Source organism: Pogona vitticeps, chromosome 2, assembly GCF_051106095.1.
Source record: "Pogona vitticeps strain Pit_001003342236 chromosome 2, PviZW2.1, whole genome shotgun sequence".
NCBI classification, from domain to species: domain Eukaryota; kingdom Metazoa; phylum Chordata; class Lepidosauria; order Squamata; family Agamidae; genus Pogona; species Pogona vitticeps.
Genome location: NC_135784.1, coordinates 210,315,091 through 210,341,199, shown reverse-complemented (window position 1 = coordinate 210,341,199; position 26,109 = coordinate 210,315,091). Strand labels below are relative to the sequence as shown.

Here is a 26,109-nt window from a genome sequence, read left to right as displayed (position 1 = left end):
ATCATAACACAGAGTTCTCACTGAAGTTCTGATACTGTCCTCTAGGGTTTTCCTGAATTTTTATGACTTTATGTCAAACTGTTTGTATCAATTGTATGAGTGTGAGATCTTCTGATACAGGACTGATTAAAAATATTTAAACAAATAAGATTTAGAAAACAATAGCTACTACCTGGTGAACGTAGCTGACAAGAAACAATTGTTTGCCTTACTTGAGTAGCTCATTTCCAGGCAGGCAATGTGGCTGCCTCCTTGAGGGATTTCTGGGAAAGATGATGTCTGCCTCTCCCACTCTTGGCTGTTTTCTTCCCATTTTGTTTCCCCCATTCTTCCTTCCTTCCTTCCTTCCTTCCTTCCTTCCTTCCTTCCTTCCTTCCTTCCTTCCTTCCTTCCTTCCTTCCTTCCTTCCTTCCTTCCTTCCTATCTTCCACCAATCCACTTTCTTTCTTTCTTCCACCAATTCTTTCTTTTATTCATCCTTTCATCTTTCTTTCTTTCCTTCCTTCCCTCCTTTCTTCTATCTTCCACCAATCCACTTTTTCCTTCCTTCCTTCCTTCCTTCCTTCCTTCCTTCCTTCCTTCCTTCCTTCCTTCCTTCCTTCCTTCCTTCCTTCCTTCCTTCCTTCCTTCCTTCCTTCCTTCCTTCCTTCCTTCCTTCCTTCCTTCCTTCCTTCCTTCCTTCCATCCATCCATCCATCCATCCATCCATCCATCCATCCATCCATCCATCCATCCATCCATCCATCCATCCACTTCCTTCCTTCCTTCCAGATTGCACACATTCATTCTCTATTTCTCTCCTACTTCTTTCCTACTCCTCACCCTCACTGCTGTGTCCTTTCCACTCACCCGTCCTGTTTCTCTGTATCTCCTACCCACCCAAAGCTGTTTCTGCCTTCTTGCAAACCCGCCTATTCACCCATCTATGTGTCTTTCTCTTTCCCTATTTTTCCCTTCCTCACTTCCACTATCCCCAATCTTTAGCTACTCCAGCTACAACACTCACGACACCTCTCTTCCTTCTCCTCAAAACAGGACTTTTTCTCTTTCTCTCTCTCTCTCTCTTTTTAAGGGGAGAGGACTTTTAAAAAGACCTCGAGCATGCAGAATAAAGCTGCTTTCCCTCCTGGCACACTTTGTGCTCTAAAACCCACGGAACTGCCCAGAGGCTAGTGGAGAAACTAAGATGCTAGGTGCGGCTGCAGCTTTTTCCACAAGATTGTGAGTCTCTTCTCAAAGTTAAAAAGAGAGAAGACAAAGGTACTGCTGTCTGGTAAAGGCTGGGGGATGAGGGATAGCTAATGGATTGTCAGTGGGAATGGAAAACTTGTGGGGAGAGAGCAAGTGTTCTTATTGTGAGGGTGGGTGGGCGCATCTCCAGTGTGCAGTGATCTCCCCAGTGAAATCCAGCAGCATCAGTGGAGAATATGTCAAGAAGACATCCCTTTTCCTAAAAAGGATGTGAGAACAATGCCAGAATCTAAACAATTATTTCATGGAGTTGATTTAGCATGTGTATATGGAACAAATGGTAATAGAAAAGAAAAATCATCATGTCTACAATTTATGGATCTACCCTGGCTGTCAAAATTGCAGGGGCAGCCATTCTTTTCTGGTGGAGTCCTGTACCTGAGATCTGCTGGCTAAGGCACCGTAGGATTGATGAAGTCCTGCTACGCTAGGAGAACACCAGGCATGCCACCACAATGACAGTAAGAAATGCTTTGTGAACTATGCTACTAACAGACCAGGAAAGATATACCAATGGAACGACTGGAGCAGAACATGGCCTATAGTCCTTCAGTCTATGGGTATACCCATGAGTGGCACAAATGTTAACTATTTCTAGCTTAGGCACAGAAGTGGAGGGCACTGGGTTGCCTGCCCTTTAAGGTATAATGTAACTCAGTACCCAATAAGCCCAACCACATCAGCAGATGTGCATAAATCTCAGAACAGGAGCCTGTAGTTCGGAATACAAGGCATGTACAGCTGAAAAGGCAAAGAATTGTAATGGGAAATAAGGACACTGTGAACACAAAGAGAGCATTTTACTCAAAACAGCCTGGCAGGGGTGGCTTGTGGACTGAGCCAGGGGACAAGCCCATGTCCCAGTCACAACCGGGCTATGCCACCTGGCATTAAAAGAATGTAGCGAGCATTGAAGGGCTCCAAAGCACTAGACATGCCTGGCAACAGCGCCCACTGCCCTGGCCAGCAGCCATTCACTAGTACTCTGTGCACTGGAAACAGTATTATGTGTGCTGATGTATGGGTATGGTGCTCTTCCACACAAAGTAAGGTCTGAGTTTAATATATGTTGCCCAAGCAGTATACATTCACTCACAAAATGTGGTTTGGCTATGACCAGTCATCCATCCATGCATAACTGAGGCACTGGATTTTCTGGAAGAAGGTGGACATGCCTTTGACTTTCTTGAAAGTGTTGCTGCTATGGTTGCTGCTACTCCTACCAACAACAACAAAGCAAAGCAAACAAAATCCCTCCTCAAACCCCAGCTCTCCTGTCACATAGCTTATTGCTAGGTCAAGTTGAAACATGTATTTCCTACAAGTACACCTGTTTCTGTTTTGCATCTACAGTACACAGATATATCAGGTTCATAGCACTGTATATATATATAAAAATAGCCCCTTAACTACAACAGGGAATTCTAAGGATCTCAGCAAGATGCTCAAGGATTTTATGCTGATATAACTGCATACTTCTGCTGCTGGTGATCTGGTTGTAATTTTTTTTTACTACTAAAGGTTTCCCCACCCATCTTGAGGCTTTTAATGGCTTCCCTAGGGCAAAGGGTTAATTTAAAACAAATATCCCCATTGCTCAGTGATGATGTCATCCTACTTGCATAAAGTTCTGCAAGAGGTTTCAGCCAATAAACTGCAGTATTAAAATACTTTTAAATTTATTATTACATTAAAACAAGCACTGGATTAACACTTACACATTCAGCCTCAGGTATGCACTTCTGTCTCCAGCTTATGTGTTCTGCATTTTCTGGTTTACCTCCTAAGTCCAATTTTGTCACATATTACATTTAAAGAGCCTGCCATTGTTCAAGGTACCACAAACAGTCATAAGTAATTTTTGGCACTAATACAGTAGTGCCTTGCTAGACAATGATAATCCGTTCCACTGAAATTGCTGTTTAGCGAAATCATTGTCTAGCGAAAAGCATTTCCCCATTGGAATACATTGAAACCTGTTTAATGTGTTCCAATGGGGAAGAATTGTTGTTGTCTAGTGAAGATCGGCCATAGGAAAGCCACTTTGCGAACCGCCAATCAGCTGTTTAAATCGCTGTCTTGCGAAGCTTAGGTCCCGAAAACACCTGTTTGCAAGTGCGGAGGGAGCTGTCAAAATTGTCGTCTAGCAAAAATCGGTTTGCGAAACAGGGACCAAACATTGTCCAGCGAAATTCCCCCATAGGAATCACTGTTTTGCGAATCACTATAGCAATCACAAAAAGTCAATGTCTAGATTAAAAACTGTCATGCGGGTTAACTGTTTAGCGAGGCATCACTGTACTGTATGTTCTCCTCTGTTTGCTCTTGTTAGAATTTCCTAGTGTTTCCCCCATATTGAATTAAATTTCTCCTCTGTCAGGGACAAGCATCACCTTTACCCTTTGTTTTATTCCAGTTGCAAGCAATAATCTACAAGTCTTGCCAGAGCTATTATGAACATTTTGTCACCCTGTGGCAGAAACAACAGGCACTAAGCAACAACTGTGGAGTACATATATGTATTCTGTACAGTAGGGATTCTATACATAGGAGGCTAGAATCCTACTGGTGTTCACAAAGTTTGCATAATTACAACTAACTGATAAGGTTCTGAAATGCTTCTTGGTTGCTCAATGGGACGCCTGACCAGGCACACAACTGTCTTCAGTGTTTCTTAATTATTTGGGGGGGGGGAGGAGTGTCCTTCATGTTGCTTCCTGAGAAGCAGTAGGTGTATACACCGCAAGCTGGAATTAAACATGATCTCTCCTTCTACATTTTGTAAGCATGTTTACACACATCAGATTAGAGCACAAACAGTAGTTGCATCAAATTTTAGTTATAATAGTAACATTTGTATTAATACCTAATTGCAAAAGAAGTTGAAAGAGTTGCCTTTTCTGGGCTACTTGTTCATTCTTTATCGTGTAACACGTATCACTCATTTCATCTTTGGAAATGCATGATCACAGCAGGCTTTCTGAAGAAGCTGTTGGTTCCCCAAATCTGACTTGATGTATTTTTATTTATTTATTTATTTATTTATTTATTTATTTATTTATTTATTTATTTATTTATTTATTTATTGTATTTATACCCCGCCTATCTAGTCATTTAGACCACTCTAGGTGGTAGCCAACTATGTTTTGTGTTTTGTGTTTTTTTGTTTTGTTTGCAAGATGGGGACAATCTTTTGGTCTTATTAACTGGAAAACTTTGGTCAATGACTTATTTGGTCATGTCAGGAAACAGACTCTTTGTATCTGATTATATCCCTACATCAGGGTGGGCAAAGTGAAGCCTTCCAGTTGTTGTCGATCTGCAGCTACCAACATTCTTCGTCCTTAGCTGTGCTAACTAGGGCTAATGGAAGCTGCAGTCCAACAATATCGGGAAAGCTGCACTTTCCCTTTCCTTATCCCAAATGAATCTTTCTTTCCTTTTTTCAATAGCTTGACAGGAAAACTTGTTCTCACATCCTACACTACAACTGTAGTGAAGGAACCCTGGTGAAGCAGGACCAATATTTCATATCTAGCTGGTAACTAAAAATTGAAGCGGACAAAACTTGTGTGCTTGTTGAAGTGTCTGAGTCACCAAGGAGGTACTGACGTCAGTAAAGCTACTCATAAATAAATATGTATTCTGTCTTCATGGTGAAAGACTAATCAAAGTGTGTTTTTTAAGAACTGCATCTTTCCAAACAAACTTGGAAAATTTATTCTTATGAAAACTAGGGCCAAATGACATAATGTTGTTTTCAGTCACATATAACTGATGTTGATGTTTCCAAATCTATAGTTTATGATGGGTACGTTAACCAGATTTACAAAGTGTGGATAATCTGTATGTGGGAAATGTCCAGCTGCCAATGTCGGCATGCAGGCAACAGGCTTGCTGAGAGTTGATTTAAACTGTTTCAGGATTGTTCTCTGTGTTTTGATTTCTTTGCTTTACTTGATGATGTGGAGATAATACATATACTGTATAATAGTTTTCTTCTAACATAACCAGGTCTGAGTACAGTTGGTTTGATGTCTAACATCTTTGTGTGACTCCATGTTGGTATTGTTAGACTTATGACTGTGTATACATAGACTGCCAGTAGGACTCTCTGAGAAGCGAGCTGGTTTCCTCTAGCAAAGACATCATCTGCTTACCATATTTAGCTGTAAACCATCCCATCTCTCCAGTGGACCAAATAGCAGGCTAAATGCCCATGTAAGCCTCATACTCTCAGCTTTTTTGGTTGTTAGCATATGATATACTTCTGAGAACTCTGTGATTGCAGCTATTATACAGGTGTGCTTCTTTTTTTCTTTGCACTTACTGGGTGCTTGGGGGAACTTAATGATTTATACAAGTGTTCCTACTCATGTGCTTTGTGATTTTTCACTCTCATGCCCCTTCATTGGTTTCCTTTATTTTCCACAGGTCCACTCAGCTTCATCAGTGTGCAAGCAAAGTAATGTCCTGTGCCACACTATTTGATGTGTGTGTGTTCCCTTGCTGCACTGAGCAGTAGGCAATGGAACAATAGTGCTCTGCTGTGGAAGAGATTCATTATTCTCACAAAGGAATATATTAGTTCTTCAAGTTGTTGGAATGCAAAAGTTCTGTTCTCTGGGGCTGTTTATCTGGTATATGCAACACCTGTTCAGTGCAAGGGAAAAGAAATGGGCCTGTAAAGCTGGATAGGGGGATATACGTCTTGCCCTTTCTTCTCCATTTCTGCATCTTCACCAATACTGGTATTTATATACCTTGCCTTTCTGCTGAAAAAGATACTCCAAGGTTTTCCCCTGGCTTGTGTTACAGAATATTAACTCCTGATATGCTGTGTGAGAACACCACACTGACATATTGTTTTTTTACTAGTCTAAATAGGTTTGCACTCAAATATAATTTTAAAAATTGTATTTTGTAAATAAAGGTAGGATTCAGGTTTAGTCAAACTTATGGTTAATACACATAATTCGACTTAAGCAAGTCATGATGAATTTATGTCTAATTGATTTCAGTGGGTCTAATCTAACTTGCAGTCCAGTGTGGTGTAATGGATTGTGTTAGAATAGGCCTCATAGACTGGGTTTAAATCCCCACTTGACCATGGAAATTTAAAAAACTCCAACCACCACCCACAATAAAAAGAGGCATAATCAAAACACTGGTAGACCGTGCAAATTGGAACTGTGAAGCTCAGTTTCTCAGCACTGAACGCAACCATCTGAATTGGGCTCTACAGGCGAATGGCTATATCAAGAATGAAATCAAAAGAGCCATCAAACCAAGAAAACAACACCAAACTGAAGAGGAAAAATAGCCACCCACAAATAAAGTATTTTTGCCATACATCAAAGGGGTCATGGACTGCATGAGGAAACGTTTGAAAAATCACAACTTACAAACGGTATTCAGACCCACAACAAAAATACAACAAATGTTACGGTCAGCAAAGGACAAAAGGGACCCCCTCACCACTGCAGGAGTATACCGGATACCTTGCAGTTGTGGCCAGGTCTATATTGGAATCACAAAACAGAGCATCCACACCAGAATTAAAGAACATGAGGGACACTGCAGACTAAAACAACCGGAAAAATCGGCAGTAGCTGAACATGCCCTGAAACAAGCTTGACATGTAATTCTATTCCAAAACACAGAAGTACTGGACAACACCAGCAATCATGTTAGACTGCACAGGGAAGCCATTGAAATCCACAAACACCAGCAGAGCTTCAAGAAAAAAAGAAGAAAGTCTAAAACTCAACAAAGCTTGGCTCCCAGCACTGAAAAATACAGCCTGCAAATGGTCAACGAACTACCCAGCCACAAGGACCAGTGCTCACTGCACACAAAAGGCCAGCTAATGATACCGATCAATCACAGTGACAGATAATCTCTCCCCCTTATCACAATACATCCACAACAAAAACACGCTGATCACCATAATCACCCAATCTCCTGAAAAGGACAAAAGCTGTTCCCACAGCTCTAAATACTCAACTATCCAACAAATTGCAAGAGAGCACGGACAGAGTTCCTACTCTTGTCCTCTGAAGATGCCGGCCACAGAGACTGGCGAAACACCACGAAGAACAGCCTTCAGAACACGGCCAAAGAGCCCGAAAAACCCACAACCACCATCAGATCCCAGCTGTGAAAGCCTTCGTCAATAATGTTTGTTTGTTTATCACTCACCCAGTAAAAAGCCACTGCCCTATATATGGCTGATGCTCCCATCGGTGCAGGCCAATATCATATATATATATAATGATATTGGCCTGCACCGATGGAAGCTGTTGGGAGGCGGAGCCAGAGAAACTAGAACGGAAGGGTGAGTCAGAGTCTAGAGTGGAGAGAGACAGAGAAGAGATAAGATAGTTTGGGTTCGAGGCAGGGAGGGTGTTTAAGGAGTGATTAGTCAGAGTGGATTGTATTAATTAAGATAGAAGAGATTAAAGTAAAATACTGAAGCTTTGTGTAACTTTAAGAATGTGCTTAAGAACTATTCCTAAAACAACATGTAATCAATAAACCTGTTTCTGTTTAAAAGTTCAGTACTGAATGGACCTCAGTCTTTCATAAGAAATATACCGGTAGGTTGCTAAAGAGACAACTGGTGTCAGTGTGTTAAAGGGCGTGTTGGGGTACCTTCATGAGCTCTGGGTTTGGTGAAACAAGCAGGGGCCACAGGGTAAACGTCACAAGGGGCAATACTACCAAAAATTTTTTTAAAAAAGCTCTGTCTTAACTAGTTTGCAAAAGTCCTGTGGGGGGGGGAGAGGATGGTAAACCTCAGATGGAAGTCAGTTTCACAGAGATGGGGCCACTGCTGAGAAGGCCTGGTTCCGAGTCGACGTCTTGGGGGGGGGGGCTTCAGTGTAGGCACATGTAGCAAAAAGGCCTGTGAGAAAGAGATGACATGTCTAGCAGTTCTCAGGCAGAGACAGTCTGACAGATATTGAGTTCCCAAACTGTTCAGGGCCTTATATGTCAACATCGACATTTTGAATTTGGCAGGGCAGCCTGCAAGGAGCCAATGCAAGATTGGGGTTAAACATTCCAAATAAATTTGGAAAACCTGAAAACTAACCAGGCCACCGTGGTCTAGACACTGGTTCTTAACCTTGGGTTACTCAGGAGTTTTGGACTGCAACTCCCAGAAGCCTTCACCACCAGCTGTCCTGACTGGGGTTTCTGGGAGCTGCAGTTCAAAAGCATCCGAGTAACAAAGGTTAAGAACCACTGTAGACCTCCTGAAACATTTGTGTCATCATCAAGGGCAGCCTTGAGATTACCAATGCCTGGAGTAGTGTTGTCAGAGACTTCCTATCCAGGTAAGGGCATAACTGGGCAATCTGCAGCAGTTGGAGAACAGTAGACCTGCTCATGGCTGGTATTTGCTTCTCCATAGAGAAAGCTGGGTCCAGGATCAGACATCATGATAAACATATGACAAAGTCAACTGCATGTATTGATTTATATTTTATTTGTTACATTTATATCCCACCCATTTAGTGCACAGCACTACTCCAGGAGATTAACACCAGTTAAAACACAACTACCCAATCCCACCCACAAGAACTCTAATAAAAAGAACCAATGATAATAATAATAATCTTAGAAAGGCAGAGCTGGATGGGACCTATGGATCAAATCTAAACCAGTGAGCAATTGCGCAGTTCAATTAGCATTAAAACCCAGGATGTCCAAAAAAGAAAAAAAAAAGAAACTTGGATGGCAATTCAAATAATAAATAATAAACAAACAAACCATGAATTCATTGAGCCTGCTCTAGTTGTGACACACTACGTATTTCATCCTGTGAATGAATGAATTTTCCCCAACAATGGACAGCGGGAGGGTTTTTTTTAAAAAGAAAAAACTTGTGGTCTTAGTGGCCATCCCCCAGATACAGAATGTGTGTTAATAAGCTTTTATGAAGTTGTGGAGCTTCATTTTTGCAATAGCCTCGGAGGCTGTGAAGGATCTCGCCTTCTTGTATGCGTAATAAGGTATACCAGATAAAATTGATGCAGCGGACTTCGGATCGTTGCTATTTTACATTTTTTTTACCACTTATTCCGAGTATCTGGTTTCACATCATCGTTCCGTTTGTAAAAAAAAAATGTAACGGTTGTTCGCAGCATCGGGCGCCGTTCTCGAAACGGTCTGTGAGGAATTAAAAATGGCAACGACAGATTAGCGTGAGATGTGAAAAGGAGTGTCCGTTTGGGAGGGAACGCTCCGGGGATCGGGGACGTTGGGGGGCGACTGCGAAACATGGTAGAAAGTGCCGGACGGCAACCCCTTCCCCTGCTCCTTTCGTCGATGGCGCCCTCGCCCCTGCAAAGCGCTAGAGCGAAGGGGGAAGGGCGCCCCCCTCCTTCCGAGGGGATGACGGCATCCCAGGGTGACCTCCCCGCACTCTTTCGATAAGTAATGACGTCACCGCTCGTTCCTGCCTCGCCGTCCACAGTGACTCACTCGCCCCTCCTTCCCCTCCTTCCCCTCCGTAACTCGGGTTGCTCTCCCGCGCCCCCACCCACCCCCATTTTCCCCTTCGCGCCTCAACAGAGACTCCTCGGGGGTCGGGTTTCCCAGTGGGGGGAGGGGAGGGGAGGGGAGGCGGAAGGCCGCCGTCCCTGCCGCTGAGGGGGAAGGGGAGGGGAGGGGAGGGGGAAGGCCGCCGTCCCTGCCGCTGAGGGGGAAAAACAATCTGGGGGACGCCGAGAGACGCTGAGGGAAAAAAGAAAGGGAAAGGGAATAGAGAGGGGGGCGTGGCTTCAGAGGGGTGACAGCCACGCGGGGGCGGGGCCTGGCGGGCTAGTCAGCACGGGGCCAGTCCATTTGGCTCGGCAGTGAAGAGACGGGGAGCGCGCGCGCGGCGGCCCTAAGCGAGAGAGAGCCCTCGTAGTAGCAGCAGCAGCAGAAGCAGCAGCAGCCGCCGCCGCCGCCAGGAAAAGCGCGAGCCGAGAGAGGCGCTGCCGTGAAGGGAGGGAGCGGCCTGGAGAGGAGAGGAGGGGGGGGAAGAAGGCGGCCGAAGAAGCAGGCGACGAGCGGAGCGAAGGGAAGGGAGGACCGAGGGAGAGAGAGAGAGAAAAGGAAGGCGGACGGACGGACGCCAGGGTCTCGCAGTGTGAGGGCAGCCGGCGAGTGGCGAGGGGCCCTGCCTGGATCGTGTCTATCGCCGCCGCCGCCGCTTCAGCTTGTGTGAAGACTTCCTCTCTTGATTCGCTGCACCCCCCCTCCTCCTCCTCTCCCCACGCCTTTTCCCTTCCAGGCGGGAATGGCGGTGCTGGATTTGGCCCTGGAGGGACTCGCCATCTTCGGGCTTATTCTCTTCCTGGTGTTGTGGCTCATGCACTTCATGTCCATCATCTACACGTAAGTGAGACCTCCCGGCTGGTTTCTTTCTCTACCCCCCCACCACCACCACCACCTTTCCGTTTCCACAGACTCTCAAGAGAGCATGGAGGGAGTGGAGGGAGAAAGGAAATAAGAAAAGCGGGGGGGGGGATGTATCCCGTTTCCTCTTGTTCAGGTTTTCTGGTCTTCTTCCGCCCCCGCTTCGCTTTCTCAGAGCCCTGCAGGGGCTGGCTAGCTCTCTTTCTTCGCCCTCCCTCTCCGAGAGGCTTGCATTGGGTTACATAGGTGAGCCACCTGCCTGGCCCTGCCCTCCAAACTGATAAAGCATGAACGCTCGCCCAGAGCACCCGGATACGGACCTAGCAATCTTGTATATTTTCTGCCTCGCATTCCTTCCCCCCCCCCCCTCGCCGCCACACTCCTGTTTATCCCATGCTTACCAGTGAATTTCAGGTTCTCAAAGGGGCACGTACATGCTCAGTCCACCTCCTACATGCACGCCCACACTCTGCGTGCATTACTGTACCTGTTGTCGGGCTTAATAGGTCCCCTGTAATTTGCACAGTTGCTGCTGGGAAGAGGGGGAGAGGAAGCATTCTATTCATTATTGTGAACTGAGGATCATAATAATGATTTTGTCTTCCAACATGCGTTTCTGTGATCATTGCTGTATTGCAATGTTTCTATGTTTCTGAATCCATTCCTTATGACATTCATCTAGGCTGGCTTATGGACACTCCCAACTTACATGTAATGCATTTTACCCTACCTGGTCACTAGTCATTGTATGCATATAGAGATTAGAAATCTGGATGCAAGTTTGCTGTACAAATTATTTTAATGTACTGCTCAACAGATTGTGTCACAGTGCAATATCAGTACTCATCTGTAAGTCTGCTCCTAATCCCATTCTCTAATGTAGAGAATGTGTTCTTAAATAGTATTTATTTAAATATATTATTAAATGTCATAATATTCTTTCTCTAAGGAGCTTGGTTGGTGCATATGGTCATTGTTCAAAATTTAGTGTTAACACTGCTCTGCAGCATGTGAACCTCACTCCTGATTATAAGAAGTTGACAGGCTTATTAGTGTGTGTTTTGTGTTTTGATCTTGAACAGATTTACAGTGAATGCTTTTAAGGGTCTTCTAAGGAGAGAAGCATTTATTAGTCCTCTGTGTCCACTTTGTACGTAGGCAAAACATGGCATGGAACACATTATTTAAAGAGAGCACAGTATATAGTTTTACCTTGGCTTGTCGCTGATAAAGTGTCTAAACATAGATTTTGTAATGAAAAGGTGAACATGCTTTTTGGAATATTTTTGACTAGTAAAATATTTTGAAAGAAAAGACTACTCAAAAAATGTTTTCTGTTTTCAGATAACAGATGATTGGTTAATTATAGTGTGTTTTCAAAGTGTGTTTTTGTAGTGTTCAGGAAAGGAAGAGGTACACAGGAAGAGAGAGATCTTACTGTGTGTAATAAAGTTCATTCCCTTGTTTGAAGGAAACTCTAGATTTCTTTTGCCTGCCATTGTTTTCTGTTGATAACTTCCTCGGTTTCACAAAGTGTTTGGAAATGAATTCAGTGCCACAATACTTCTTTTTTGTGACCTTTTTGGCCCTTGGTACTATGTAAGAACTACTACAACATCAAAATTTCTATGCATGTTTGAAAGACCAAGATACTGACTGATCAAGTTTTAAAATCATAAGTGATTTTACAACTGGATATTTTTTTTTAGAATGCTGGGCAGTTGTCCTGTTCAGTTTGCAAACCTTAATAACTTTATTGTGACATTTAAATGCTATTGCAGTACACTGTTTTTCCAGGAACCTTCCAGATATAAAATAGTACAATACACCTTTCTCTGCTCTGTCATCAACTACGGAATAAAAGTCCAGTCAAGCTTTCTTTCATGTTGAAAACAGCTTTGAAAGGCAATAGGACTTTAACTCCAAAATCACAACAATATGCCATTAAATAGATTTGCTAGCCACTAACATTTTTAAATGGATTCACAGTGTGGTGTAGTGGATAGATTGACAGACCAGGACACTGGAGAACAGAGTTTGAATCCCCACTTGGCCATGGAAACTCACTGGAGGAGTGGAACTGGTAAAACCACTCCTTAAATATCTCACTTACCTTGAAATCCCTGTAATGGTCTCTATTTTAGTTCCGACTTGATAGCACAGAACACACACAATATTTAAAAATAATATTTAGAAATAATATTTCCTTTTTGACTGATATGTCTCGCAATTTGAGTTTCTGCACTCTAAGCACCTCTACCCAATAGTACTCAAGTATCTTGGATCACAAAAGTATCATTTGAGTGAGTGGGGCTTAGTTGCCACCACAGAAAGCATGTGAAGAACATACCGTATTCATGCTGGTGAGCATGCTATCTGTCCCTCTTAAAGTATAGTCATATGACTGAAGTGAGCATGCTATCTGTCCCTCTTAAAGTATAGTCATATGACTGAAGTTTCATCCACTGCTATGTCTATATTACTTCAGTACATAAATGGTTGCTATGTGAGAGCAAGGGTTCTCAGGTCCATTCAGTGGTTTCCAGCCTTGGGTCTCCAGATGTTCTTGGACTACAGCTCATGGAAATCCTGGCCTGAAGACATCTGTAAGTTTTAGTCCAAGATCATCAGGGGACACAAAGTTGAGAGCCACTGTAGATGGAGCTGTTTTACCAGCCCAGAAATACAAATACATAAGTGGGGATATATATGATTTTATTCACCTGAGTATCTGCCCCACCTCTAAGTGATTTGCTTTTAGTAAGTTTTAGTAGGAAGATCTCCTTGTCAGCTACACTGTAGAGTTAAAAGTGGAACTTTTACAAGAACTTACACAACCACTTGCACTGCGTTTTTAAAAAGCCATGAATGAAAAGCTTGGTTACAGTGTATCAGGACATAGAAATAATTCTCACTGCTGGTTTCTGTAGGGCAAAAAAATTAATATGTAACATAATAGCACTAGGATAATTTGTAGTGTGGCACCCTGCAGTTAGAAAGTAGATCTGGTCCTTTGGAGTTTAATGGCTCTATACCATAAAGTAAGTAGGATTGTTGTCCTGTATAATACAACTGAGTGAAAGGGATATATGAAAATGAAGACACTAGGTTCTTATACTAACTCTGAATGCCTTTTACATATTTTTATATAGTTAATACATTAGAAAGTTGTAATTCTGTTCTTAAACAGATTTTTACAGGTGAAGTATCTATGGATCTGATCCTGTCTTGTATATGGATGAGCACTTTGAAGTCCTTTTAATGCAGGAGTGAGCACCTGTGGCTTTTCAGATTCCAATCAGTTCTAGTCAGCATAGCCAGAGGTGCAGTTCCAAAACATCTGAAGGGGCACAATTGCCCATCCCTGCTTTATTTGGATAGTAACAAAGGTAGTGCATGAATTATGTTAGCATTAAACCCTACAATGTAGACTCTACTTATACTACTAATGTATATTAACTTCTAATGTATATTATTCTTAAAAATAATCAACATAATAAGCATTTTTAAAAGCTTCAGTGTAATGCATACAGGCTAAAATAAGCTTGTTTGTGTTCAGCAAAAATACATTTTCTGTAGTTAGCAAAACAGCACATTGGTTTGTAAATTAATTTACAAATAATGATTTCCTAAAAGTAAATTAAAGCAAATTTGTGGCAGAGAAACTAAAAGAAAGCCAAAGATGGGTGGGGGATATTTATTCATACATTATTTCAAGGACAGTTCCACTACTTCTACCCAACAGCTGATGCCAGAGAGTAACTTACCATTCATTAGCAGGTATATGGATTTCATTCCATAAAGTTCACCTTAAACATACCCTACAATGATTTAATAAGAAAAGAAAATGCTGCAGGCTGCATCAGAATTGTGTTGGCTGGCAGTTGTTTGCATAATCCTTTCCCCTGAGGCTGTTTTTCTGTTCAACATGGCTATGCGCTTCTTCATCTTAAGGGAGATATACCAACCTGTATGTCTTCCATGCAGGGAGAAAAGCAACGTGATAGGGGTTGATTTCCAACCTTAAAATGAGCTGGGAGAAAAAAAGAATCCTCCCCCAGTGGTACACTGTTGAAGATTATAGTGTCTTGTAGCAGATTCTACAATCGTCTGCTTCTCATAGCAAAATTCAAGCTTAAACTGAAGAGAGTAGGAAAAACCACTGGGCTACTCAGGTATAATCTAAACCAAATCCCTTATGAATACACAGTGAAGTGAAGAACAGATTTAAGGAACTCGATTTGGTGGACAGAGTGCCTGAAGAACTTTGGATAGAGGCTCGTAAAATTGTACAGGAGGCAGCAACAAAAACCATCCCAAAGAGGAAGAAATGCAAGAAAGCAAAGTGGCTGTCCAGAAAAGGAAAAACCAGAGATCTGTTCAGGAAAATTGGAGATATTAGAGGAACATTCTGTGCAAAGATGGACATGATAAAGGACAAAAATGGAAGGGACCTAACAGAAGCAGAAGACATCAAGAAGAGGTGGCAAGAATACACAGAGAAATATATCAGAAAGATTTGGATATCCCGGACAACCCAGACAATGTAGTTGCTGACCTTGAGCCAGACATCCTGGAGAGTGAAGTCAAGTGGGCCTTAGAAAGCCTAGCTAACAACAAGTCCAGTGGAGGTGATGGCATTCCAGTTGAACTATTTAAAAACTTAATTGGTCGATTATCTCCCCAGTGCTGTTTAACATCTATATGAGGCCGCTGGGTGGGGTCATCAGGGGGTGTGGGGCCATGTGTCATCAGTATGCTGATGACACCCAGCTCTACATCTCCTTTTTACCAGCTGCAGGAGATGCCGTCCTGTCCCTTCAGCACTGCCTGGGGGCTGTACTGCAATAGATGCAGGAGAACGGGCTCAGGCTGAACCCGGACAAGACGGAGGTATTGAGGGTGGGTGCCCACACTGCTGGGCATTTGGGAAGCTCCCTCTCTTTTGGAGGGGTGACTCTGCCCGCCAAGGATAGGGTCCGCAGCTTGGGGATCCATCTGGACCCGGCGCTCACTATGGAATCCCAGGTGGCGTCGGTGGTCCGCACCGCCTTTTTTCACATCAGGCGGATAGCCCAGCTGCAGTCCTACCTTGATGTGGGGGCACTCACTACCTTGGTGCATGCGCTCGTAATCTCGAGATTAGACCACTGTAATGCGCTCTACGTGGGGCTACCTTTGAGGCTGCTGCGGAAATTACAGGTGGTGCAGAATGCGGCGGTCAGATTACTTAGTGGAGTGAAAAAACACCAACATATCTCACCCACTCTGGCCGCATTGCATTGGCTGCCCATCCGATTCCGCATCGACTTCAAAGTGTTGATGCTTACTTATAAAGCCCTAAACGGTTTAGGGCCACGATACTTGGCGGAACGCCTACTCCCACCAAGATCTAGCCTAACGCCAAGGGAGGAAAGAAAAGACAAGAAATCGGGCCTTCTCGGCGGTGGCTCCTCGCCTCTGGAACAACCTACCTCCTGAGATTCGCGGGGCTCCCTTGCTGGGTACCTTTAAGAAGCAATTAAAGACTTGGATGTTTCGGCAGGCCTTCCCTTTTTACCAGCTGCAGGAGATGCCGTCCTGTCCCTTCAGCACTGCCTGGGGGCTGTACTGCAATAGATGCAGGAGAACGGGCTCAGGCTGAACCTGGACAAGACCCACTTCTTTCCTCTCTTATTGTTTTATGTTTTGTGTATTGTGCATCGTAATGTAGTGTTTTTATGATTTAGAACTGTCTATTTACATTTTTATTGTATTATTTTATGATTGTTAGCCACCTAGAGTGGTCCTCGCCCGACCAGATAGGTGGGATATTAAATAAATAAATAAATAAATAAATAAATAAATAAATAAATAAATAAATAAATAAATAAATAAATAAATAAATAAATAAATAATTTTTTAAAAAAAGATGATGCTGTTAAGGTGCTACATTCAATATGCCAGAACGTTTGGAAAACTCAGGAGTGGCCAGACGATTGGAAAAGATCAGTCTACATCCCAATCCCAAAAAAAAGCAGTGTTAAAGAATGCTCCAACTACCGTACAATTGCACTCATTTCACACGCTAGCAAGGTTATGCTCAAAGTCCTACAGGGTAGGCTTCAGCAGTATGTGGACCGAGAACTCCCAGACGTACAAGCTGGATTCCGAAGGGGCAGAGGAAATGAGACCAAATTCCTAACATGCGCTGGACTATGGAAAAAGCCAGAGAGTTCCAGAAAAAAATCTACTTCTGCTTCATTGACTATGCAAAAGCCTTTGACTGTGTGGACCACAGCAGACTATGGCAAGTCCTTAAAGAAATGGGAGTGCCTGACCACCTTATCCATCTCCTGAGAAACCTATATGTTGGACAGGAAGCAGCAGTTAGGACTGGATATGCAACAACTGATTGTTTCAAAATTGGGAAAGGAGTACGACAAGGCTGTATATTGTCTTCCTGCTTATTTAACTGATATGCAGAATACATCACGCGAAAGGCAGGACTGGAGGAATCCCAAAACGGAATTAAGACTGCCGGAAGAAATATCAACAACCTCCGATATGCAGATGATTCCACTCTGATGGCAGAAAGTGAGGAGGAATTAAAGAACCTCTTAATGAGGGTGAAAGAGGAGAGTGCAAAAAATGGTTTGAAGCTCAACATCAAAACAACTAAGATCATGGCCACTGGTCCCATCACCTCCTGGCAAAGAGAAGAGGAAGATATGGAGGCAGTGACAGATTTTACTTTCTTGGGCTCCATGATCACTGCAGATGGTGATAGCAGCCATGAAATTAAAAGACGCCTGCTTCTTGGGAGGAAAGCAATGTCGAACCTAGACAGCATCTTAAAAAGCAGAGACATCACCTTGCCGACAAAGGTCAAAGCTATGGTTTTTCCTGTCGTGATGTATGGAAGTGAGAGCTGGACCATAAAGAAGGCCGACCACCGTAGAATTGATGCCTTTGAGTTGTGATGCTGGAGGAGGCTCTTGAGAGTCCCCTGGGCTGCAAGGAGAACAAACTTATCCATTCTGAAGGAAATCAAGCCCAAGTGCTCACTGAAAGGACAGATCCTGAAGCTGACGCTGCAATACTTTGGCCATCTCACGAGAGGAGAAGACTCCTTGGAAAAGACCCTGATGTTGGGAAAGTGTGAAGGCAAGAGGAGAAGGGGACGACAGAGGACGAGATGATGGACAGTGTCATTGAAGCTACCAACATGAATTTGACCAAACTCCATGAGGTAGTGGAAGACACGAGGGCCTGGTGTGCTGTGGTCCGTGGGGTCACTAAGAGTCGGACATGACTTTACGAATAAACAACAAAATTAACAAAATATCAGAGAGGGGGAGAAAACACTTGGGATTTACAAAATCTTCACATTGTCACTAGTTAAGCACACCATTTCATATATGCATGCCCAGGGCTTACTGCATAAAAGAATGTTATAAAAAGGCTTAGTTGTACCTATTAATTAACTATGTACACACAATTATTGTCAAACTTTGTCTATCATTGTCAAGTCACTACTGTTGTGGTTTTGTCAGCAGTTTTCTGATAATACTTAGTAAACTATTTTTCAGATACTGTTTTCTTCATGGGTATAACTGTGGCATTAAAAACTGCATTTTCCCATAACATTCTTTGCTTAGAATAGCAGATCACCTGCATGCAGATGAACTGGGAATGACTCAAGTGCTGATTTCTACTTAAAATGTAGAAAAACTATTTCTTTGTGTATTTGGATATTTATGGAATAATTATGTTAACACAATAGCTTGAAGTGTACTTATACCCGAGATAACAAACAATTGGCAGAAAGGAACAAGGGCAGAGGTCCCCTAACTTTCCAAAAATTTTTTAGAGAAAGTTGAAACTCTATGTCTAATCTCAAATCTGAGATGGCAATGGAGATTTTATAAAAAAGCTTGCACGGAATGGTACAAGTCGTAAGCCAGCATGGTCTAACTTTAAAAATGCCTGATCGATATCCCGCTTGTCCAACCAAAGCCATTTTAAACTGCAAGGGAGCCGCCTCTTCATAGTCTAAAAATGTTCTGGAAGGCAGAGATTGAGCTTGAATGCCGCTTTAACTGATAAATTGATGAAGGAAAGTGACAATGAAAGACATATCTCCTCTGAGCTTCTTTTATTTCTCCATTCAGAGAAAATCCACCGGTTTAAAAAAGGAAGGTAGGAGGTCCATAGGCATATGCCAACCCAACCCTTCACCATGAATAATTTAGATCTCAATAACAACTGATTTTCAATGCAACCTCAGGATCAAAGTACACCTTCACTTTAGCTTATACTGAAGTGTATATGCTAAAGTGTATATACTAAATTTATCTTTATATATAAGAAAAATATGAAGAATTTTTACAATGGGCAAGATTTCATCAAGACACAGATATACTGAGCTTTTACAGAAGAGGGGAACAAGGTGGTGCTAATTTTGTAAACCAGATTAGACTTCAAAACTTTTAAAGAGAAAACTGTTAACAGAAAAAAAGCATATAGTAAGTTTGATATAAAAAGTTTTGAAATTACTGCTGAAAGGATTATAATCAGCCATTCCTCTTTTATTTAAACAATGAGGATATTTCCCACTTCCGACTTTAGTGTCAGTCCCATAATGGTATGTAATGGGACCGCTACATTTGTCTCTCCCATTTAAACACTGCACCAGGGCCTAATGTTTCGATCAAACAGGGAATTTCTTCACTTTCCTAGAATCTATAATCCGAATATTTTTCCCAACCTGTCTTGCCATAAATGAGATACATAGAGCAATATATGAGTTTTGGTTATGAATCAGAGAAGAAAGGCAAAAACACCACTAGGGTTCAATTTCCCTGAACTATACAAGCATATTGATGTTAAAAATTATTTCCATCCCCTGCTTTGTGTATGAACAAAACAAACACATGATTAAACAAGCATTGTGATAGTTGACCAACATTGTTTGGTTCTTTTGATGCAGCTAAATAGTTTGTTTTTATAGGTTTTTTGGGCTGTCTGGCCGTGTTCTTGAGAACACAGCCAGACAGCCCAAAAGGATCCTGGCCATAAAAACCTTCGAGAAAACAGTTTGCTTTTACTTGTTCGTCATATCACATATGAATAACCTCAAGCTACTGTTTTCATAGAATCATTTTCATCCAAACATAAAATTGCTTCTACACTGTGTTAATTACTACACTTTAATTATCTGAAATGCTAAGTAAGTAGAAAAAGGAAAAATGTCTAAACATACAATCATATTAATGATGCAGAAAGCAAGTAGGCCCCTTTCCTAGAAGGAAACAGACAACTGGTATGATCAAATTCAGGAAGATAATATGTTAATTATCAATTTATATCCCATCATTATAAACACTGCTAAAAGCAATTAATGCACAGCAATCAATAAAATACAAATTCATGAACAGCTTAAACATGCCAAAAACAGATTAGTGCCATTTTCAGCTGTATGTATTTCTTAAATAGACAAACTACATCTTAGGGTAGAAACAGCCTATGGTATTATACATAACAGCAGCATCTGAGCAGTTTCCCATATTTTGCTTACAGAAAATATAGCAAAATACTCAGTTGGCTCATTCTCCTCCTATTTCCCCCCTCCCCTTGGCAAGCAGAATGTTGAAGTACTGGTCTGTCCTATCCTGCCCTTCACATATCTCCTTGACCTAATGAACACAGAAGTCAGCATTGTTTCAGACCCAGCAATCTAGATACAACAACCTTCAGAAGTTTGAAAGGCACATTACATGCACACCCCTTCAGTCACACATTCTTCAATATTAAGTTGTTTATATCTGCTTTTAATGTCTGTCTCTTTTTAATTTAATTTTGAAATACATTAGAGGGGATTTTTTAGAGTGGCACTTGAAAATGCTTCCTTTGTGATGAAAGTTAGTGATGCATTGTGAATAAATCAGTTCAGTTTGCTTCCCGAAACACAGAAGTGGGTAACATGTGGGTGCAAAGCACAGCTGTAACTCCTAGCATAGTAAGATGATGTGATGTCCAACTCAAATAGCAACTAGATTGGTTACTTACCTTGCAGTCTGCAATAGATTAGGCACAAATAAATTTGAATTCAAATCCAGGCACTACATGACATAAAGCCTGTTATGGCATTGGCCATTTTTAGGGGAGAATTAATTTTGTTGTTGTTGTTGTTCAGCTCACAGGAGTGGTTTAAATATGCTCTGATCCAGCTGATACCACTTTTCACTGCTTCTACCCAGTGCAAGTATCTGATCTGAAGGCAAAGTGGAGTGTGTGGGAATGTCAGTTCCCCTCAATTAAGTGCTTGTTCTTTGTAAACAAGTTTTTTAAAAAAGACTTTCAAGACAATGCTGGAATACCATACTTCAGAAAAATTTGCACCTCACTGATGAGCCAGGCTACTATGGCACAGCACTTCAGGCATAGGTTCTGCAGATTCATTCCATTCTTCAAAGTGTACAGAGCATGCCAAGTATTCTATGCTCAGGAACACAATATAACACTATTGATCTTCTGCTTTGCCTTCCACAGACAGCAGAGCACGAAAGCTATTTTTTTAGTGCAAGTCAGTGGCATTCCATGCCCCTCTGCACACAGAGAAATGCTACTGAGATAAGACCACTACTTTTCAGATCTTATCTGATCCATAAGAAACAAACAGTGAACAGAACTTTCCTCCCAAATATTTGCAATGAAATCTGAAGTACTAGTTTAAGATAGATTTCCTGAGCCAATTGGGCCTGAACTAAGCCTTGTTCCCTCTCTTCATTTACTAAACAAACAAAAATTACTCCTTCTCTGTGAATTGGTGTTAGTGGGCAATTAGCCATGAAACAGAATGAACAGCCACTTCCCAACGCTTTCGTCCTGGACTGGAGAATGAAAAGTAAGTGTTGACATTTGCTGGTCAAAGGTGATTCTATATAAGTGTAAACTCAGTGGGAAATTCACAGAAATCCAGCTAGCATTAATTCTAAGGAAATTGCCATGAGCAGTCTATGAACAGAGGTTCAGAGATATCTAATAAAAAATTATCTTGTTCTCGACTCTTTCAGACCAAAAGAATTGTGCAGTAGCACCGTCCCCTCTCTTAAGTGATACAGAGGATTCCAAAAACTCTTCACACAATCATTAATTCTACAGTTCACCTTAGACAGAAAACAAGGCAATTTTACTCTTACTGTTAGACTTATAATCAATCTCATGTGCCAGACTGGCTGACCTATAAACCAGAAAGATACAAGTTCCACATTATCTCCATGAATTCATTAGGTAGCCTTGGTCAATACTTTATTTTTTAGCCTCAGCCCCTTCCCATAACAATATTGACTTATGTTTTAGTAACACAAGGAGCTGGCTGGATAGCTCGGTGAGTTAGCTATCCTGGTGCAGAGCCAAAGGCTGTGAGTTCAGTTCCCTACTTTGTGTCCCAGAAGAGCCAACCTGTGTAGCAGAACCCCAGGGAATCCCCAGAAGAAGAGAATGGTAAACCACTTCTGAATGTTCTACATCTAGAAATCCTTGAAAAGAGTTGCCATAAGTCAGAACTGACCTGAAAGCAAATTAAATACATAAATATATACAAGAATTGCAACTACATAATGCCTGTGGAATACCCTGAACACTACGCAAATGTATTATTACTATTATTGTTGCTTTTATATGCAGGTTAAAAAAGAGCTAGTATATAAAATAAATCCTTATAAAAATCCTTTCTGCTTTGAAAGGCGAAAAGGACAATATCAAACCACTGGAGCCTTTGTAATTATTTGAAGAAAAGATTCCTGAAGAATATGAAATTGAGAAAGCAAGAAAATGCAAAGAGAGAGAGAGAGAGAGAGAGAGAAGCACAAATATATTGAAACAAAATTATTATTTTTTTCTAGCAAGATACAAGCTCGGCTACCAATGAGAGTTTAGCACTGTGATGAGGAGGGAACAATAAACTGGAGGATATGCTGTTTTAACAAAGTAGATGATTTACATTGTTTCACCATACATTGTCTCTCTTATTACATTGTATGAATTTTGAATGGTTTTCTCCCAGCCGCCATCTATCTACACAGTATAGCAGAAATATATAACTATTGTAGAAATAAAAGTAATCCCTCTTGCAATACTTCTTGTAACAGATAGACATGAAAAAGCATGCTGCTTGAGAGTATATGAGGTTGTCTAGGAAAATATAGGAACTAAAGATGGGCACAACTTGCTTCATGCCCATCATCACAAGTCACCAGCGGGGCATTGCAGGTGCCGCATGTTCACATGTTCCCTTCCCCACCCAGCTCCCCCATTCACACTGCTCATTTCCTGCTCTTCATGCGACCCTCCAGTTGCAGCAGGAGCATGGACTTCCCTTCTCCACCTCCTACAGCAGCTGTCCATTCAGACAAGGCAGTGGGGCAGGGATTCTTGCAGTGGTGCCTTTGAGTAAGGCCATTAAACTGTACAGCAATATCTGATCTATTACCAGAAATATGTCCCAGCCAAGGAAGCAATATTTTCCTTTTAGATATTTGAATCTGTAGCAGATAAATGAAAAAACCTGACAAGGGCAAAGAATAAAGAACAGCTTAATTCTCGATGATATGGTCATTTCAATATGCAATAAACTTTTTACAGTAAGCAATAATTTACTATTTCACACACTTCTCTTAACAGCTTTAGGAATCAACTCTCAACAGTCCTGAGCTCCATCCTGTCTTTTTGACCCCACTGATCCTTAAGGTCTACTTTCAATTTTGAAACTGTAATCTTTTCATTCATTCATTCATTCATTCATTCATTCATTCATTCATTCATTCATTCATTCATTCATTCATTCATTCATTCATTCACTTACTTACTTACTTACTTACTTACTTACTTACTTACTTACTTACTTACTTACTTATTCTTCTTTACAAAGACGCATATAAAAAACCCCACCCCTATCAAGTATGAGCCGCCTCCTCCAAATAATCTTCTTAAATGAGAATCTGCTTTCGTTTAGTTTAGTTGTGTCCGACTCTTCGTGACCCCATGGACCAGAGCACACCAGGCCCTCCTGTCTTCCACTGCCTCCCGGAGTTGTGTCAGATTCATGTTGGTTGCTTCAGTGACACTGCCCAACCATCTCATCCTCTGTTGTCCCCTTCTCCTCTTGCCGTCACACTTTCCTAACATTAAGGTTTTTTCCAGGGAGTCCTCTCTTCTCATGAGATGGCCAAAGTACTGGAGCCTCAGCTTCAGGATCTGTCCTTCCAGTGAGCACTCAGGGTTGATTTCCTTTAGAATTGATAGGTTTGTTCTCCTTGCAGCCCAGGGGACTCTCAAGAGCCTCCTCCAGCACCACAACTCAAAGGCATCAATTCTTTGGCGGTCTGCTTTCTTTATGGTCCAGCTCTCACTTCCATACATCACGACAGGAAAAACCATAGCTTTGATTATTTGGACTTTTGTTGGCGAGGTGATGTCTCTGCTCTTTAAGATGCTGTCTAGGTTTGTCATTGCTTTCCTCTCAAGAAGCAGGTGTCTTTTAATTTCATGGCTGCTATCACCATCTGCAGTGATCATGGAGCCCAAGAAAGTAAAATCTGTCACTGCCTCCATATCTTCCTCTTCTCTTTGCCAGGAGGTGATGGGACCAGTGGCCATGATCTTAGTTGTTTTGATGTTGAGCTTCAAACCATTTTTTGCACTCTCCTCTTTCACCCTCATTAAGAGGTTCTTTAATTCCTCCTCACTTTCTGCCATCAGAGTGGAATCATCTGCATATCGGAGGTTGTTGATATTTCTTCCGGCAGTCTTAATTCCGTTTTGGGATTCCTCCAGTCCTGCCTTTCGCGTGATGTATTCTGCATATCAGTTAAATAAGCAGGAAGACAATATACAGCCTTGTCGTACTCCTTTCCCAATTTTGAAACAATCAGTTGTTGCATATCCAGTTCTAACTGTTGCTTCCTGCCCCACATTTAGATTTCTCAGGAGATGGATAAGGTGAACAGGCATTCCCATTTCTTTAAGGATTTGCCATAGTCTGCTGTGGTCTACACAGTCAAAAGCTTTTGCGTAGTCAATGAAGCAGAAGTAGATATTTTTCTGGAACTCTCTGGCTTTCTCCATAGTCCAGCGCATGTTAGGAATTTGGTCTCTAGTTCCTCTGCCCCTTGGAAATCCAGCTTGTACTTCTGGGAGTTCTCGGTCCACATACTGCTGAAGCCTACCTTGTAGGATTTTGAGCATAACCTTGCTAGCGTGTGAAATGAGTGCAACTAAATAGGATTCTGGATCAATTCCACAAAAACAGCTATACATTTCCTATCACAAAATAGTTACCCTCTCACATAGTTGATTGTATCATCATATACCTCTAAATACTTGGTGTTAGTGGGAGGAATGTATCCTGTTATGTATATTATTATTATTAGTTTATTACCCTGGCTCCCCGAAAATAAGACCTACTCTGAAAATAAGCCTTTGTATGATTTTTCAGGATGCTGATATTACAAGACCTACCCCCAAAATAAGCCCCAGTTAAGTGAAACCCCACCCTCCACCACTGTGCAGCAACCAGAAGAAGATGACATGACTGTATTTGCATAAATGTAGATTGTTGTACGTGAAAAAATAAAACATCCCCTGAAAATAAGCCCTAATGCTTTTTTTAAGAGCAAAAATTAATACAACACCCTGTCTTATTTTCAGGGAGACACAATATTAGTTTTATTTATATGCTGCATTTCTTCCAACAAGGGACCCAAAGCTGGATATCACACAACAAATAAAACACACCACATTACCTAGGTTAGGCTTCGAAAATAACTTTTTTATGTGTAGAAAAACAGCATACCAGATTCTAGTCTTTAGGCTGAAGCCCTGTGTTGTTGGAGCATAAAATGAAGCACCTTGTTGCACAAGGGTTGGAGGAAGTCAGAATATTGTGAGCATGAAAAATTTCTAATTGGAAGTTGTGAAAATCTAGGACTATATTTTGGAGAGAGGGAAAATCTATTTGTTAGCTGTATATGTTGTTCCATGCTAAGGACATTTACAGTTACCAGCCACAAAAATTGACTAAAATAGTTCTTCTATAGTTAGTTCATTTTTTGTTTTAGAGATGAAATCTAAACTCTGAAGTAAGCTATGATTTTGTATGTGACATTTAACTTTTTTCTTCTAAAAATAAAAATCTCTGATGTTTGCTATGGTGAGCCAGGAGAAACCCTGCGGAAATATAGCTGTATTAATCAACTAGCCATTTCTTTTATTTTGTTATCTGCACCGTTTTCTGTGTCTCTGTGTCAAAATAATTACTTATTTCTTCTCTACAAAAAACTGAGCTTTATTATTTTCTGTGTTGGAACTATAGCTCTCATTTGCCTGGAGCCATCCATTGAATAATACCGCTGACCCAGGAAAAGTTTAATGAATTTTACATTTATGTTAAGTAATGTCTCACTT

General features: G+C 41.6%; 1 protein-coding gene across 1 annotated transcript in view; it reads left to right on the top strand.

Moving 5' to 3' along the window:
• Positions 1 to 10,398: 10,398 nt before the first annotated feature.
• Positions 10,399 to 26,109, top strand: part of UGCG (UDP-glucose ceramide glucosyltransferase) — a 53,814-nt gene continuing 38,103 nt past the window's right edge. Inside the window, exon 1 of the mRNA XM_020791094.3 lies at positions 10,399 to 10,641. Within this exon, the coding sequence (XP_020646753.1) occupies positions 10,544 to 10,641 (98 nt within the window). The 5' untranslated portion in view covers positions 10,399 to 10,543. The remainder of the gene's footprint in view (positions 10,642 to 26,109) is intronic.